At 35.3% G+C, this 18,106-nt stretch overlaps 1 protein-coding gene across 2 annotated transcripts in view; it reads right to left on the bottom strand.

The window, feature by feature from the left end:
• The window catches only part of CPNE8 (copine 8), a 103,007-nt gene that overhangs the window by 55,638 nt on the left and 29,263 nt on the right, over nucleotides 1-18,106 (bottom strand). For both annotated transcript variants that reach the window (XM_032198684.1, XM_032198676.1), the window contains exons 4-6: nucleotides 15,058-15,161; nucleotides 12,184-12,223; nucleotides 9,331-9,407 (exon numbers count right to left, since the gene is read on the bottom strand). In XM_032198684.1, coding sequence (XP_032054575.1) covers nucleotides 9,331-9,407; nucleotides 12,184-12,223; nucleotides 15,058-15,161 — 221 coding nt within the window. The remainder of the gene's footprint in view (nucleotides 1-9,330; nucleotides 9,408-12,183; nucleotides 12,224-15,057; nucleotides 15,162-18,106) is intronic.

Genomic DNA, 18,106 nt, shown 5'->3' with positions numbered 1-18,106 from the left:
TTGTGCCACCCTGCTTACAGATATAACACATCGCAGCCAATACCTGCCAGTCTCAAACTGAGATTTGCACATGAAGACATGCTTTGAACATGTCTTATGAACATGGAGGCCAAGGCAGGCCCAATCCCAAAAGATACCCGTGTCTGGAATTACCACTCCAAAAGCTGGGGAAACTGGAGGGGCAATCCCCTGTAGATACCTGGGTGGGTATGTCAGCAAAAAAGGGAATTATTGATTGCTAATGAGACATGAAAATTGCACACTGCTATGTCATACCTGAAAGCAAGATTTGGCTTGATGTATCACCAAGGTTCTAGAGGACGTGCCTTACAAAAGAAAGATCATTTCACTACGATGGCTGGCAAAGAGGTGAAAATGCTTAATCAAGATTAGCACAGAATTTCCTTACAGCACAAAAAGCTCTCATTATTCAGGGACTGAAAACTACCAAATGACCTCTACAGTTTGAGATGCTATTAAAGATGAGTTTTCTACCCTTGTCATCAGACTACAAGCATGAAAAAAAGACTGAGACATTTACAGATGCTAAAGAGTTTCTTCTCTTACAAATTCTCTTTCAACCATTTATCAAGAGAAGAAATCCTTAAATGTACACTCAGCACCCTGACAAAAACTTCAGTGGTCACAGATCAGCCAAATGGAAAAACCTTTAACTAGCAATAATGCTTTGTGAGAAAAGAATAAAATAATGTCAAGCTGGTCTTGCCTACACAAAAATACATTAGGAGGACTTCTACTTGTTTAAATCCAGAAGCACTGCCCATCTTCTTTAGCTTTAGGGAATATCTGTTTTGAGCTGTCCTGGAATTGGTTCTATAACACTGAAGTGACAATACAGTACTTATTTTCAGACTGCCAAATTCTCTGGGTAGGATTCTCTGGAAAATGTTACAGAATATGTTTTTTGGGCAATGTGTATTTGCACAGCCACTGTCAACTCTATCAGTGCTAGTTACCTGATATTCAGATATAGAAAATGTGCCAGTCGGGGTGTGAGTAGGTTGCATACTGAATAAAGGAAGGTATAATGTGAGGAAGATCTACTTATAGGGTTCTACTGGTTTGAGCCCAGAAGCTGTGGGCGTACTACAGTGATTAGCAATTTTTACGTGGTTTAAAATGTCTTTCTGGCAGAAGTTGTTACAGCACAGGGTTCACCTGAGGCCTCTGATATTACACAGAATGAAAGATTTTGTCATTAGAAAAAAGATGCGCATGGAAAGGTTCCCAAAGATGGCAAAATAATTGGAAAGTCTCTGAGGGAGCAATTAACTTGACTGTTATGGGAATTGAACATGAGACCATCATCGAAAGAAAAGGCCACAACAATACCTGTATGTCTCTAGACTGGGTACGGCCTTGAGGAGTGATCATCTCCTTACAACAAATGATTGCATGATTGAGACACAATATCTGCAGCACCTAAATAAGCTTGAAAGGTCACTCTGCCTTAACAAGGACTGAAAGGAGGACCTTGTGAGACTCAGTGGAAAAGTCAGAGAAAGATGACAGTTCATCTAGGAATTTGAACATCTGAGAGTAAACAGAGCAGTGAGGCAGAGAGGATTGAACACTTTTCAGATCATTAAAAAATTTACAGTCTTAACCCTGAATGTACAGAACTAGCCCTCTGGCAGTCACAACCACGGATAAGAGGTTAGGACAAATATATAGTAAGTCCCTTTTCCAAGGTTCAGGCATTTTTTCTATCAATTATGTTGACAGCAAGATGACGGGAGAAAGAACGTCCCAAAATAGGCCAGCTGGCTCCAGTGCAGCCTCATTAACAAGCAGTGGCACTCAGATCTGAATAGCTGGTGTAGAACCTTCATTAAGCTCTGCAATGGCTCTGCCTCATCATTACAGAGAATCCTGACAGCAGTGCACTTATTAGATCCTGAAAGGAATATTGCTCAGAGTTACAAATGTAGCTTCTCTCTAGGAAGACAGAACACACAAATATCTATTTGTGAATAATTTCAAGGAAGGTGACAGTCTCTTGAGAGAAAAATAAAGCTGTGCTGTTTCTGGAAGTAGATACATCTGTACCTTATCCTTTCATGCTATTACAACTGGGGCACGCAAGGTCACTGAGTAGATCTTACACAGAGCTTGTCTTGGGAAAGCATTTAATGAATTCAGTAACCCAATAACTAAAGAGAGTAAAAATTACTGTTAAAATGACAGATTCCCCATTTCCCCTGCCTTGTTTGACTAGATTTATTTTGCAGGAGAAATTAACTAGAGGAGATGTTCACATCCGTACCTGGCCAGTTTGTAAAATGAAGCACAGCACTAAGGAATTATGATCATGAACTCAAAGGCTCACGCTCACATAGGTAACAGAGCAGTGCACTACCACACTGGGAGTGAGAGTCTTCTGCAACAGAGTGCACCGAATTCAAAGCCCTTAATGCTATCAGAAACAAACAATGATGTTGAGGAGATATCCTCATACCTGCCAAGAGCAAACACGATTAAGTTCATGCCTCTGAGGCATAATCCACTGGAGCTTTTAAAACCAACAGAACTGCAAGTCATGCCTGCGATGAAGGCAAAGAAGAAAAGTGTGCATGTTTATCTTCATTTTTGCTCTCACCATGAAGGACAGTGCCAAGGTATGTGTTTCAGCCTGCCTAGTAGACCACTGTAATAATGAGCCTCTAGGCTTGAGATGTGTTGCTTAATTTTGATGAGGTGTAGAACAAGGATGTCCTTTCAGGGTAGAATTTCTAAGGGAACTTTCCCTGGTAGTGGGCAGTCTGACTTGGCCTTGGCCAGATCACAGCAGCCACGGGCTCCCAAATCTCACAGAGCTTTTGTAGGTGTTGGAAGCAGATACCTCTGAAGTTTAACCTTCAAATGCTTTTAACTTTCATTTTGAAAAAAAAAAAAAAAGTCAAAATTTACTTGAATGCCATTAAGAGGATGGAGTTCAGCTTCTCAAGCTGCTTAAGTACAAAAAGTGGTACTTCAGTGGGGCGGCTGATTGGGACTAAAACAGCTCTGAGCATTCCTTTCTTTGCACACCTATTAGCAGAGAACAGAAAAGGCAAACTTTTAATGAACTTCAGCAATACTGTGAAGAGAAAAAGCTCTCTGATCTCAAGTGAAAGATCATAAAGAACATTCAAAATATGTGAACATGGACTTGACTTTGTAAAGAGAACTGTAAATTCAAAGCAGAAGATATCCTTAGGAAGGAATGACATACTATATTGCCAAATGAATCACGGAATCGTTTAGGTTGGAAAAGACCTCTAAGATCATCAAATCCAAGAGTACAGACTTTAATCACACCTGTATAACCAAACAATTTTGAAATGAAATGTAATGGTTTAATGAACAAGATAAGATAACAAATGTCTCCTAGACACCAAGATAACCAGACTCCAGAAAGTCCAGAGTGAAAAATCAATGAGGCACAGCTGTCTAGCCACAGCACTGTCAAAACCCCCATGATAAAGTAAAACCTGAGCAGTGGGAAGAGCTGAAAAAACAAACAACATTAACAAATATCTTACCCGCATCACTTACACAAAAAGGACAAGATATTTGGAAACATTTCAAGGAGAAAACTGGCTTGGGTCCATTTAGTATCTGACAAACAACAGAGCAGCCTCTCTAAGCACAGACCTAAACAACACTTGCTTACCCAAGAGAAAATGTATTACACAGGTCCACACAACCATGAAATAATAAGACTTTTTTTCCCAACAGGAAAAGGTATCAGTGAAGATTCTTTCTCATAGCTCATTTCAAACTTTAAATTTCATCTGTTAATTCTCTTAATCTGTACCAAGTGATGACAGACAACTAGGTCTAGTGGGAGGTGTCCCTGCTCATGGCAGGGAAGTTGGAATTAGATGGTCTTCAAGGTCCCTTCCAACTCAAACCATTCTATGATCCCAATTATTTTTAATCTACGTGTTTAAAATAAATGTCAGGAATTTCCTCAGAGAAAAAAAAATAGTTTGCTGAATAATATAACATTTTTAAGCCAGAAAAAAAAAAAAAATATATATATATATATATACATATTTATATATTAAGACATTCAAGCAAGATTTGTCTTACAAAATGCAGCAATACAGGTGTCTCCAAAGTCAGCACCCATCTCTGGTGAAGTCACCAAAGGTTCCCAATAGAGTCAACTAACAGTTGGTCAAAACAGTCAGTGGAGTTCAGAGTGCAATTCACTGTGTAATTCACAATTCAATAGCAAAAATTAAGCCTAATTAATATAGCTGTTAGTATAGTCTGTGAACTTTTTTTTTTTTAGTAGAACAAAACAAAATAAGGCCAACCCCCTGTCCCAAACACAGGATAATTTGTATGTTCAAGTGAATACACAATGAAACCACCTTGTTGACCATACAGAGTGAAAAACATGTCCAGAACAAGCAGACAGTGTGTCCCCCCAGGCCCTGGTGTTCACCTGGGACAGCCCTGGGAGGAGCTGGACAGAGGTGGAGATGGGTCTTTGCTGGTCTGATGGCTCTTCAAGGCTATTTCTGGCTATCTCAAGGCTATTTCCTGGACAGACTATTAGAAGTTTCATATCCAGGATGGGTGAATCACAAAACACTGTTGTCTAACAGCCACGATGTTTGCTGACGTTAACTATTGTACCTGAAAGTTGCTTTTTCTCGGTAGTTTCCCAAGTCATTTAAGGAAGTGATAAAGTGAAGCAGTACTACCTCTAACGTACTATGTTACTGTGTGCACAGATGTGTTTTTAAGATTGAACAGTATATTTGTCATTTGTATTTCCTGAATTATGCTGCAGATACTGAAACCCTCCTCACCTTGAAGAGGAGCTTAAGATTTTATTTACCTTTAAAACGAAGCACTTCCCAATGTGCACAGTCTTATTATTGCAGAGAAGGGAAATAGTAACAAAATACACAGGGACATTAATAGAGCTGTTTATGTATAGGACAATTAAGCCCTGTTTAAAAAAATAAGTACTGGCATAGTCCTTGGGAAAGGGAGGGCATGGAAGGCAGGATGGGTTTCAGGGCAGGGGATTACTAGGGATTTGTCATAAAAATTGAGTTTGTAACTGCAGTGATAAGGTGACTGGAACCCCTTGAAATTCAGCAAAATGCATTTATTATTAACTTCAGTTCTGAGCATTGAAGAGAAAATGAATTACATTGTTAAAGGATGTTGCAGCAGTAATGATCACAGCATTCATGGAATTCAGCAAGAGAACTAACAACTGACATTTATTACAAATCAATTTGAATCGTCTGCGGTTGGCTGTAAATTAGGGAAGCTAAACCAAAGATTTATTTTGATAAAATGCTACGCAAAAATTTTTTGCAAACACTTTTCATTTTTTTCATGTCATTCAAGTTTTAAGCATGAACTATATGATAATGAGTCCCGTTGAATAGCTGATATTGGCCTTTGTATAAAACCCAAATGATTGGAAATAAAGCATTTACAGACAGAATTTAGTCAAGCCTAATGGACTGGAAGGGCATAAGAATAGGAGTGCCTGCCTATAACACAGTGGTAGCCTACCTCTCACATCTGTGATTCAAAAATATTTTTTTGTTTTATTTTAATTTTATTTTTTCATAAGTCTCAGAAATCCAAGTAGTTGAAATCCCATTTAAAATATTTAAAATATGAAATCTCATTTAGAATATTTTCAAATTTTAAATGTAATTATACAAAGCTTACTTTTTGTAACCAAAACATTTCTTTTACTTTATTTTTATGAGGACACTTATGTTACATTAAAAGAAAACTATGTAAATTCTCTTTCTATTTATCAGTCTAAATGGTCTGTTCTGAACTGTTATTTCATCCAGAAGCACTACTAGAGACAACCTAAAATTATTTTTGGCCTGGAAATATGAAACTTCGGATGCATTTCCAAGCTACAACTGTGTTGGAACTGTAAAAAAAATTAGAATTTAACTGGATTCAAATATTGAGAGGAGTTTTTAGCATGACACTTCAACACCTCAAAGTGTTGAAAGAGAAAATGGTTATAGTAGTTCTCCTTGAAGCTGGACACTGTTTTCATGAAGCTAAAAATTTTAAGGCCACCTCTGCATATCATTAAGCTCTTTTACACAATGTAGAGGAATGTTATTTTTTGTTATTATTTTATTGATGACATTAAGTTCTTTACATAAACAATAAAAAACAACAACAACTGATAAAATTTAGAGAAAACTGGTATGTTTTGGCCACTGACAACAAGACAAGATCCTGACCTCTGAGATTTTTCACAGGACTTCAGAACTACTCCTTAAAGTAATGTTAAGGTCTGAAGTTGACAGGATATAAAAAATGCACATGAAAAGATGACTAATGTGTAAGCCACATAAACCACTAAAGACTTTATTTATTTTAAAAATAAAAAGGTCACCTAAGTAACAGAAATGATCAATTACATCATATATATACCTAGAATAAAGTATATGGCTAGAAACATACTTCTTCAGCATCCTACAGCAGAGTAATAATCCATCATTTAATGCAACTCAATTAGGGAGTTTTACTCTATTTGCAGTAATACTAATAGACTGAGTACATTCTGAGCTTTGTGAATTGCACTTCATGCTGATATTGATTCTTTTTATGTGAATACAAAGTCCGAATATGTACCATTTGTGGTCTTTTTACCAAAGTTTGGCCCAGAAGAATATTTTCCTATAAATGTCAGATGTCTGCTCAGTAGCCACTTGGAAGACAATGTACAAACCTAGTATTTTCCTTAAGGAATCACACAGAAACATAACTCAACCCACACATTGCTTGTCAGTATTTCTATGTAAGGTTTCCTAAACCAGAAGACTTCACCTGCACTTATAAGCAAAACAGCAATGAGGAAAAGTAATCAAAGTAACCCTTGTATATATTCATAGTGAACCCAGTAAAATATGACAAGAATACTCCAGCAGTCAGAGTAACCAAATTCATGATCACTAACTGCAGTGCAATCACTGTTTAAAAAAAAACACAAAACAAAACAAAACAAAACAACAACAACAACAAAAAAAAAAGAACAAATTGAACAAACATACTAAATGAAAAAAAGGTATTGCTGTCACAAAAAATATCCAGCTACACCTTTAAATATTTGCTTTTAGTATTCCATACCTGAATTTGTAGTTTACGTTTGCATAAAAAACTGTAAGTTATTTTCAATTACTGCATTTTTTAAAGGAATAAATAGTGAAGAATTTCTCAAATAGTGAAGAATTTCTCAAATTATTTACATTTTAAATATCTGTATGAACAGTAGTTTTCAAACATAAAATCCTCTCAGAGAAAAACCCATTGATCGTATGAAAGGTTTTGATAAATTTAGTTGGATAAATAGAAAATATTTGATGCTCTGGATTGCCTCATTGACAGGGAATTGCATTATTGGGAACAACAGAAATAAAAGTAGGAAAGTTTGGCTTTAAAACATGGCATTTTCTTCCTTGATGCCCGAACAAAAGGCAATAAAGTGTTATGATACTTTTAGATGTAGAGCTTAGGGATACGGTCTAGTGGGGCCTGTTAGTGTTAGGTCAGAGGTTGGTCTCGATGATCTTGAGGTCTCTTCCAACCTAGAAATTCTGTGATTCTGTGTGTGATTCTGTTAATTTGGAAGCCAGAATATCTTTTGGTTGTGTTACAGAGAGATTGTTACATGGTATCTCAGCGCATAGGTTATTTTATAATGTCTTATATTGCTCAGATAACAGTGTCCCATGCAATATTAAGGATTTGATAAGGTTCATTAAGCACAGAATGATTCTGTAAATGTTGGGAGATAGCCATGTAAATTAGTGATTGCTAAAACCAGTGAAATAAGGTAACATACCTGTACTATAGGATTAATGTAAAATGAAATGGAAGATTTTATTACTTGAATTATAAAGTGCAATACCTAAGGAACGTTTTTTTTTCATCTTTATGCAACATGACAGTTTCATACTCATGGACAGGATAGGAGGTTATTAGTATAAGTAAAAGGATAAAATTTTACTCTAAAGGAAATTTTGTTTTAATCCTAATAGTATACTATCAATTTTGACTGTTTTTTGTTTTTTGTTTTTTTTTTTTTTTTCTGAAGTAAAACTGTGACTTTCTTTAATAATTATGGTGTTACAGGTTACTACCTAATAGTCCAAGTTTTTGATCTGCTCAATATAAAAAAAATAAAGCCTTATGAAGGACAAAGGGATTTAGTAGATTTAGATGATATAATCCAAGTATTTTATTAAAGTATAGAAGGAAAAAATATTTTAGAAGAAAAAAAATCAATGCAACCAAGCCCCTTCAACTGGTGACAATGTACTTTTGAGAAATTTGAGATGAAACCTATTTAATTCTCAATTGCACAAGTAAGTACTCATGTGCGTTTTAAGACTACAGACCCTTTGGACCCTTTGAAATATGGATTCATTTGAACTAATGCCTTCATTTAACCTGAATAGATAAAATGGCTGCATTTTTATAGCAGGGACTCAACCCCAAGTGAATTTCAGAGATGGAAATTCTTGAGTCGTTATTTGATCTAGCACTGAACTTTAGTTCTAGCTATGTTTTCTAATAAAGAAAAGTTGAAAATGCAGAGCTATGGTCATCTCACAGACATTCCCAAGTATTTTGGTAAAATTCATCAGAAAATAAATTAAAATAAATATTAGCAACGTTACCATGATATACATGTTTCTTGTACTTGAGATCATGTAAAAAAGCAGCAATTTCATATTTTTACAGAAAGGTGATTTATCATAAAGAATTGTGACATCAACTATTTAAATATTTTTTTTTTTAAATATAATATACAAATTCAAAGAACAGCCAGAGAATAAACATTCATGTTAAATACTGGGAATGATTCTTTTGAAGAAGCAGAAGTCGATTATTTAACCTTATCAATGATATGAGCACAATTAAAACTGCTTCTATTTCATAGTCATACCTAAACCTCGAAGGACAAGAATAAACTGTTTACAACACTAAATAAATAAAAATATTTTTAAATTTATTATATTCAAGCTATTTCTAATGCACAATATACTAAATTTGACAAAAAATATGGATTGGACGATTCCTTTTGTAATTGTCTACATTGAAATTTAAATTACCATAGTCTCAAAAACTTAAATTACCATCAAAACTTAAATTAAAGAAAGAATTTTTCTGTACCTAACAACTTATTCTCTCTTAGAAGGCATGTTTTCCAGTTCTGCTTATCAAGAAAACTCACAGCAAAGAAACCCCACACCTCTCAGCTAATGAAGCAGTATGTATTCAAACAACATTCCAGAATGACATACTTACACAATTGGTTTTTCCAGTCTGCTACCCTGTGATCCAACTATTTCTCCCAGCGTACAGAACATTTGTCCCAAAAAATCCTGAAAAGCAGTAACAAAAGAACTCAGAAATTGTGTTTTCCACTAGGAAAAAATAAATGTTTTCCCATTTATTTGGGCCTTTCTTCAGGGTAAAACACATTCTACCAAACATTGCATCTTAATAATAATTATGTAGTAATAAAACATAAACCAGACTCACCATTACACATTTCACATAACTCTGGGTTACATTTACAGAAGTAATCCTAATACACTGCATATACTGCTTTTATACTACCTTTTTCTTCAAAAAAAAAAAAAAAAGAAAATGAGATGGAAAAAAATGTAAAGCCATCAGTAATATGTCTTTTTCTTCGCCAAACTGCAGCATTTTAACATTGCTCCTTTATGAAGAGACTCTACAGTGATTCTACCAATTTCAGGAAAGTTAATTATGTTGTCAGGAATTCAAGTCTGTGCCGGATCTCTGTGAGCATCCTGGATTGACAGTCGTACACAAGCATTGCTTTAATGACAGACATTATTTTTCAATTTTCTAATTTAACTTTATCACTAAAAATCAGGTAATTTTCATATTCCATTTCCTTGTAACATAAGTAGCACCACAATACGAATGGATTTTTAAAAAAAAAAATCATGCTGCAGTCCAACTCCTTCACTTGCATATGAAAGCAGCTTGCTGGCTTTATTCTTGCCAGCAACAGTGGCAGCAGGAGTAACAGTAGGATGTGACATTTGTTCACAAACATTAACAAGAATCAAAACACTTTGATCGCTATACAGCAAACCATAACTTTATGATTCAGTAGCAAATATCTGTACAAATAGCTCCTGCTCTTCTTTAAGTCCAGGCCACTCATTCCCATCTCTGAGTCACCTTCCCAGCTGTGCTAGTTATAGGTTCATATTACAAATTGGGTCTGAGAACTAATCCCACTGAAGAGGAAAACCACTTTGCAAAAACACATTTTTGAACTGTGTCCTTCGACTGATCTGATACTGTGACACTGTTTCCATCAAAATTAAGTCCTTTAAAATGGCTATGGCTAAAATGCATCTGAAAATACTCAGCTCCTCACTCATTTTTAAAAACATTCAGCATGATACATTCTAAAACATGCCATGTTCTACACTGAAGCCATGTACTCAACGATTTTCTTCTTTTTTTACCCTCACAGATCCTGATATCCATTTATGGTGGTGTTTCTATGATTAATTCCTATTTGTTCCAAAGTCTATTATTAATTACAATTGTTAACTACTATTCTTCTTTGTTTTTGTTTTTGTTTTTGTTTTTTAAATCTCTAAGTTACTATGAACCTAAGAGTCTAATTTCAGGTAGCCAGATTTATACACATTCTTACAGACAGCTACAATGGCAGCTGTCTACTAAAAAAGACTATTCTGCTTACTTCATATATCCATTATAACAATCCATTTCAGTTTCTTCCCATTTTGCCTAAATTCAGTCACCGAGACTGAAATTCTTCAGGTTTGCTCTTTACTATCTCCCCAGATGTTCAGCTGTTATATGACACTGCCCGGTATTCACAAAGAAATAGGTTAACAGCAATTTTTAGGGACAGGAAAGTTGTTATTGCACAACAGGAGACTATACCACGTGAGAAGTCTAGCTAAGCAAATACTATCTGCATGATATTTTTCAGAAAAGCCAAGCTCCCAGTGCATGAATATGAGCTAAGCACTGCTCAGTCCATACTTACGAACTGTTCAAATTCTTAAGGCCTATGTGAAAGAGGTGAGGGGAAAGCAAAAGGCAGACCAACCTTGAGCACCCAGAAAACAATGGAAATGAACTGAAGTGGCAAGACATCTCTAGCTACCATCATTCACAGGGCTCTCAGGATTCTTCTTCATGAGTGCAACATTATATGGCACAGTTTGGATGTCACAGACATACAAGTCTATACAAACTTGTATACACTTCCTCTTAAAGCAAATCTTTAAAAAAAAACAAAAAAAAAAAAAAACAAAAAAAAAAAAAAAAAAGAAACCAAACCAAACCAAACCAAAACAAAACAAAACACATTTATATCTTAGGCTTTTGTACTATGAAGTATGTTTCGGGGAAAAAATAAAAGAATTCAGATAAGCTACTTACTAGAGAAGAACAAACAATTTTGGGGAGAGGCTCATGATGCTTTATCCTTGCTCAAGTTAGTATAGGAAGACTTCTGTTTTGTGTGGCTATTCAGAAAATCTTGCCATGATGACAGAAGGAAAACAGTTTGCCGTGGACTTTAAATCTTTACAGTAAGGATATCACAGGAGATGAAAGGCAAGAAGCCTCATCTTTTTACTGTGCAGCACACACACAGAATGTTCCTTCCATTATATTTTCCTCTGCTCCAGATTCTTAAAGGTTCTCTTACCAAAGTCTCCCTGTGTTTATTTTTAAAATTTCACTCAGCAGCCCCTAAATTCTACTCTGGCACCTCTAAATATTGCAGTTGCCATTTAATCTCTTTCAATTTAAGATGCCATGAGCATAAAGGAGTTATACTAATATTAATTGTGACACAATCAAAACATATTTACAATTTTTAGGAGAAGTATCAACAAAATGCTGCATATACCATATGTGAATACATGTATACATGTGCTCAAATATGCCCTGTACAGGAGGAATGTCATGTAATCCTCATGAGTTTTATACATTTTGTAAACAACAATACAAGCTCTCTATTTGTCTCTAAGCATCTGACATTATTTACAGTCAAAAGAAAATAAACATATTTAGGAAAACAAAAGCATTTCAGTACAAGAAAGTGTAATAAACAGGAAAAAAACTTACATGCTTTGATAGGTTAGGACTCTTGGAGTCAACATCATAGCTTTAAAAAAAAAAAAAAAAAAGAAAAGTTAAATCCAACTTGCCAGATGACAGATGTGAGGACCATGTAAAAATGAAAATCAAACAATTCTTTCACCTACTTCAATGTGTAAAATTTACCACAAAATGACACCTCAATGGAAGTCTCACCAGTAAGAAAGGCAATCATGACAGATTACAGGATTACTGTTCACTACCTATCTGAAATAAAATTGTTTTCAAAGTACAGGCTAGTAAGAGAAATTAATCTAATACTCCTGTTCGAACAAGAAGCAGAATGAAAGCAGGAAAAAAATGAGAACAAAATTTCAAGACTAATCTTTTAGCAGAAAGAAAAATACCTTGTGAACTATTTTCTTTGGTAGTTTTTCTGTTGCTTTATTAATTAAGTAATAACAACTGCCAATAAATCAAATTTCTTTTAGCAAGCATTTGACTTGTTCTTTTCAGGTTTTTATCATAATCTCGTTCTTCCTCCAACTAGAAAATACCATTGTTTCCTTTTCACTATCAATTCAGGTTTCAGAGAAATTACTCTGTGAATTTGAGATAAATTTAAAAATATGTAATACAAGAATCCTTATGGGAGTACTAATCCCTATACTATCAGCCTTCCACCCTTATCAGAAAATCCCCAGTATTATTTTTATCAAATTATACATTCGATTCAATACAAGTAATGGAATTGAAGAAGTATTCCAATCCCCATCTCAGCCTCTAATTGCACATTTCCATTCCCACATTGTGGTATGGAAACCCGTTTGTGTGTGCTGCCACAACTGGTTGTGGGCATGGATGATGCTCTGTGGACCGGATCAGAAATTAGGAGGATGGGAAGCAGAGTGTGGTGCAGCACAGCCAAAGTTTCAGACACATTTGTAAAGAATGACTGCAGAAACCACTAATAGCTGAGTTAAATAATAATAAAAATAACTGCACAGTATCTGGTGAAATTGAAAAGAGGAAAAAAAAAAAAAAAAGATAACGACTCTGAAGGCTAGATACACTAATGAAACAAAAAACTACTTCACTGGCAAAATTAGGAAGAAATTATAAAATATGAACAGGAAAAAGGCTGAAACATTGGTGGCTATAAAATGTATGTAGGTGCTCATGGTCATTTATGAGTACCTCGTAAAACAAAGAATCAGAGATATGCCTGCCTTTTTCTTTTTGTTGCCAGAAATTTAAACCCATCAGAACTTTCACTCCTTCAAAAGTAACACTTTGGCCAACTGGAGTACACACACACAATTTTGCAAGGAATTTAAAAAGTAAGCTTTTTAAAGATGTTTCTTTCTTGATCTATATCAAAGTTTTAATCCATGATTAGTTACATGAGTCACATTTTTAGCTCAGAATTCTACAATAATTCATTTCCAATCTATCAGAGTTATAGGACTTTGAAGAGAATTCATGGACTTGGGCTATATGGGCAGGCAAGCATTTAAAACTGTCATTCAGCTGTGAGTTCATAATAGACTTGTAGTCACAAGGTGATCTGGAACAACAGTAGAAAAGTCAGGTCTTTCTGTTAAGTACAGAGTATGATGTTTATAGCTTTTTAAAAATAAACAAATAGGATCAAACAGGAGATTGATTTTCCCCTGTCAGGTTCAAGTCCTTTTTCAGATCACACATCCAGAAGTTCTTTACAGATTTCCCTTTCTTTGCCTAGACTGAGCCTAGCTTTCTATTCCTTGGTCATTTCTTTTGGTCTTCACATCTATTGGACCTTCTCCTCCCATAACATACATGCAGCCTATGAGGAGCAACAGATACACAAAATAAGATTCCTACGTGGTCCCAGCTGTTTCTTCATTTCTGAAATGCATCACCTATGCTTCGAGGGGGAAACCTTTATTTTGCAAAGTGACAAGCTCTTACTTAAAGTTATTGTAAATGGCAGGAAATAGTTATACTCAGCAGACTTAATGACATCACATCCGAATTCTAAAAAAAATGGAAAAATAAGAAAAATATCTGCAACATGCTTTCATGGTGAAACAGGTAGCTGATATCTGTGTATTTAATACAATGGAATTTTTTTCCCCTTACTCATCCTTCCAACACTTCTTGTTAACTTACATGTAGGTAGCACTGTGATGTGCTATAGAAGACTGATAAAGCTAAAGAAAAATAAAACATAATTTATTTTTTGTTTTTATGATACAGGAGATGAGGCTATTCGAGCCTATTTTAGTTCCTTTTGCTAGCAACTTAAAACAAAATCAGCAAAAACATGGATACGTTTATCAACTTTGTTAATGTCTATTTATCAGGCACCATACCTTTTTTTTACTATAGGAAAAATCAACAATAATGCAATCACTGCTGTATTTATTTTATGCCCTGCCTAAAATAACAATTGATTTGCATTCCAGAAACTCTAGAAAAAAAAATAAATCAAAGAGACTGTAAGAGTCAGTTTGAAGCAACTATTTGGATAAGTAAATGACTAAAGCCTAGAAGATTTAAAGATGGCTTTGCCACAAACTTGCTAGGAGATTTTAGGCAAATAAAGAGGCATTTGTCCTTCTGGATTGCTGTCTACATGATAAAGATGCACTAAATGAAAACTACTTCAAACTACTTTTTAAAAGCAATGATTGTGAGCATGAATACATTTTGACTAGTTAAAACCTACCAATTTCTTAAAATTAAGTCATTATTACGTTACATGTTTATTTCTGAAGAAGCAATGCTAAATCAATCATGTTTACTAATTTGTTCCATGTCAACAGATACTATCTCTTTTCAAATTAATTTTGTGCTTTACAAATCTTAGTATGTTTACAGAGATTTTAATATTGGAGTCAAAGACTGTTAACTTACAAATCAAATCGAAGATTCTCTCTTTCTTCAAAGAAGTAGTCCATTATAAATTTTCTTACAAAATCTGGATTTAAAGTATTATCAATTACTTCTGTTCTTCCAAACTGTAAAAGAAAAGCATCAGTTTAAGGCAAGTACTTTATGGAGATGTAATTAAGAAGTCTTGCAAAATCAGCAATACGTGAGATACAGAAGAGCCTATAAAAATTTCTCTTCAACAGATGTCATGAAAGAGAATGACTATGTTCACATGAATAGATCAGTTATCAGAGGATGAAGATAGAGTGGCAGAAGTCCACATATTCCAGTGTGAAGAGTGGTGCACGCTCTGTATCGTATGATCTAAACTTTATAAACATCAGTCCCCAAAGTCCATCAGAATCCACAAAAATTTTAGAAGGAAATTCAGTAGCATAAAAATCCACTTTTTCCTCAAAAAAGACAATAGCAAGCAAAAGCTTACATAGACCGCTTATTTCAGATAAATTTAAATATTAGCTAGTTTAGTTCTTGTGCTGGAAGTGAATCATTTTTGCACTATCCAGCTCTTACTTCACCTCAGTAAAGTAACTACATTTCCTCTCTCTGAGCTTTCTGCAAAACACTTTTTTTTTTTTTTCCCCTTGGTGTTTACACCAAGCTCTTGACAAGCAGAAAATATTTTAGTTTAAAAAAATAACTTTTGATTGACTTCAGTTCATAAACATCACAGATATAAATAACAGGTCATAAAATATGAACATTGTGTTTTAGCTGTTCTTTCAAGCCACTTTCTTTTTGAAACAGAAAACAAAACAAAAAAGGATGAGTTAATGACATGAGCATTTCATTTTGTCCTACATATTGAAAATACCAAGACATTTTAATATAGCCTACTGAAAAGGTGGTTGACACTTTTCTGAAAGATCATCATTAATAATCCTCAAAACTGCAATTTGTGACTTCAAACTTTGAATGAGTCAAAGACTGCCAACCTCTTCATTGACAGGACTGAATTAAATCCATAAACATGGATAAAGAAAGAATATAAAGACAGCAATTTCCTTGTAACTAAAGTTCTTTTAAAAAACTAAAAAAGTTTAAGAAAAACTTTCTAGGAAAAGTTTATCACAGCTGTGAGTGTAGCCATTGCACAGACCCCTCAGTCTCCAACAGGAGCCTCCCTACCCTGGTCCCTGAACACCCAAGTGAATGGATCCTCCGCTGTCACTTCCTCTCAAAACTCAGTAATCTCCTTTTATTACTTGATTCTTATTAAAATAAAGCAGTAAAGAACTCCAGCCACATTATTTGTGTGCTATAAAGGAACTCCATTACTTTCAAATACCATTTTCTTCTTCAAATGACTGTCCGTGCATTCACTCAAACTGCAGGGGTCTGACTCCAAACACCACTCATTCACATGGGTCATCTGTACCTGAGAGTGTGACTGCCTTGTGAAAATCAACTACCCACCTCAGGTACAATAAAATATTCAACAAAAGTTAACACATCTTCAAGACACAGCTCTATAAAGTCTCAGAAACAGGAACAGTCCTCTGAAGTGTCACAGTGGTGATTTGCATTTTTACAGAGTGTGCTTGAATCCTGTAAGGTACTTTCACTTTTTCTATGCTGTGAGAGGTTCAGTTGTGATGATATTCAGAGATATCCATATTCCAGCACTTCCCATGAAAGACAGAAAAGCAAAACTATCTTCCTGATGAACAATATCCTCTCCAAATAAAAAGACAAAGAATATTTAACATGTAGTGTCAATTAGTATGCCCCTCTGCCAAGACTTTACATCAGTTCTTAAAACCTATGTAGTATGGTTTCCTGACCTCACTGGAAACTTGTTTGAGATCCCCTGCAAAGCTTCTGAGCATGTCTTAAAACAAATTGTTTAGAAAGCAGGATCGCTCATGAGCAATCATTCTCCTAAGCCAAAGCAGTAACTATGAAGAGGGTAAGCACTGTGCAGAAGTGGGCAGGAGAAATCTCCAGAAGCTCTCCAGAGTGGTGAAGATACTGGATATTCAAAATGATCTCCCTGGATCTCTGAAGAGAGGGCTGGCATTTGTGCACAGGATCCTGGAAACAGATCAGAACATGAACAAATAGCTTAATCCTTACAGATGAAAGAAGTTACTCTCTTGCGCAAAGACTCAAAACATCCTCTGAAATGCTTGAATAAAGTTGACAGGTAGAGTGCTGAAAAACAAACAAACAAACAAACAAAAAAACACTCTCTTGAACCGAAACTGGTGACTACTGTGGCCAAGTATTTATGAATGAGCAATGATAGCAGCACAGGAAAGCTGGTGTTTCTATAGGAACAAGTATGGCTGGAATATATGCATGGCTAAAAGGCCTTTCTTTTGCCTTTGAATAACAGCATTCAAATTTTTACATACAGCTGAAGTCTTCAATCAGCTTCCAGGTCAAATAAATCTCAGTGTTTATAAAGAAAATCTTCCCCTGTCAACTGAATGCTTTATAGCATTCAACAACACTGGAGCCAGGAAAAACTGAGAGTTGGAATGGCTGATGAAATATGCAGCAATATCTAGGCAATTGGCACTGTCTGAAGTTGTGCACTAAGAATAAGTAGCCACTCTCTGACACAAGCATCAAACCAGGAATGAGAAATGAAAACAATGGGGTCATAAGGACCATCCATTTTGCAGTTCTGAGCAAGAATACATCATCTGAGTATTTTTTTTTCCCCTGGCGCGTCCTATTTCTTGCATTTGCATTCTCACAGCAAGCTGGCCACGTACTCTTAAACACTGGAATCAGCCACAAGCAGAGGAGACTTACACTTAGCATTGAAATCTGATGAACACTCAGCTACTCAAGAAGGAAAAGACTCGGGGCATTCAAAAAGATGTGTACCAGACCCTAGGATGAGCACACTGTAACTTGCAAAGCTACCTGAGGCACAGCAGGTAAGTAAAGAGTACTTACTAAGTTGCATCTCTCATGCTCTGTCCAATAGAGTCAGATGCACATATGCAAAGATATTGATAAAGATATTTCCTAGTATGTGCAGATTTAAGTATTAAGT

The sequence above is a fragment of the Aythya fuligula genome, chromosome 1 (genome assembly GCF_009819795.1).
Source record: "Aythya fuligula isolate bAytFul2 chromosome 1, bAytFul2.pri, whole genome shotgun sequence".
NCBI classification, from domain to species: domain Eukaryota; kingdom Metazoa; phylum Chordata; class Aves; order Anseriformes; family Anatidae; genus Aythya; species Aythya fuligula.
The sequence above is the reverse complement of the archived record's forward strand: the minus strand, read 5'-3'. Positions and strand labels throughout refer to the sequence as shown.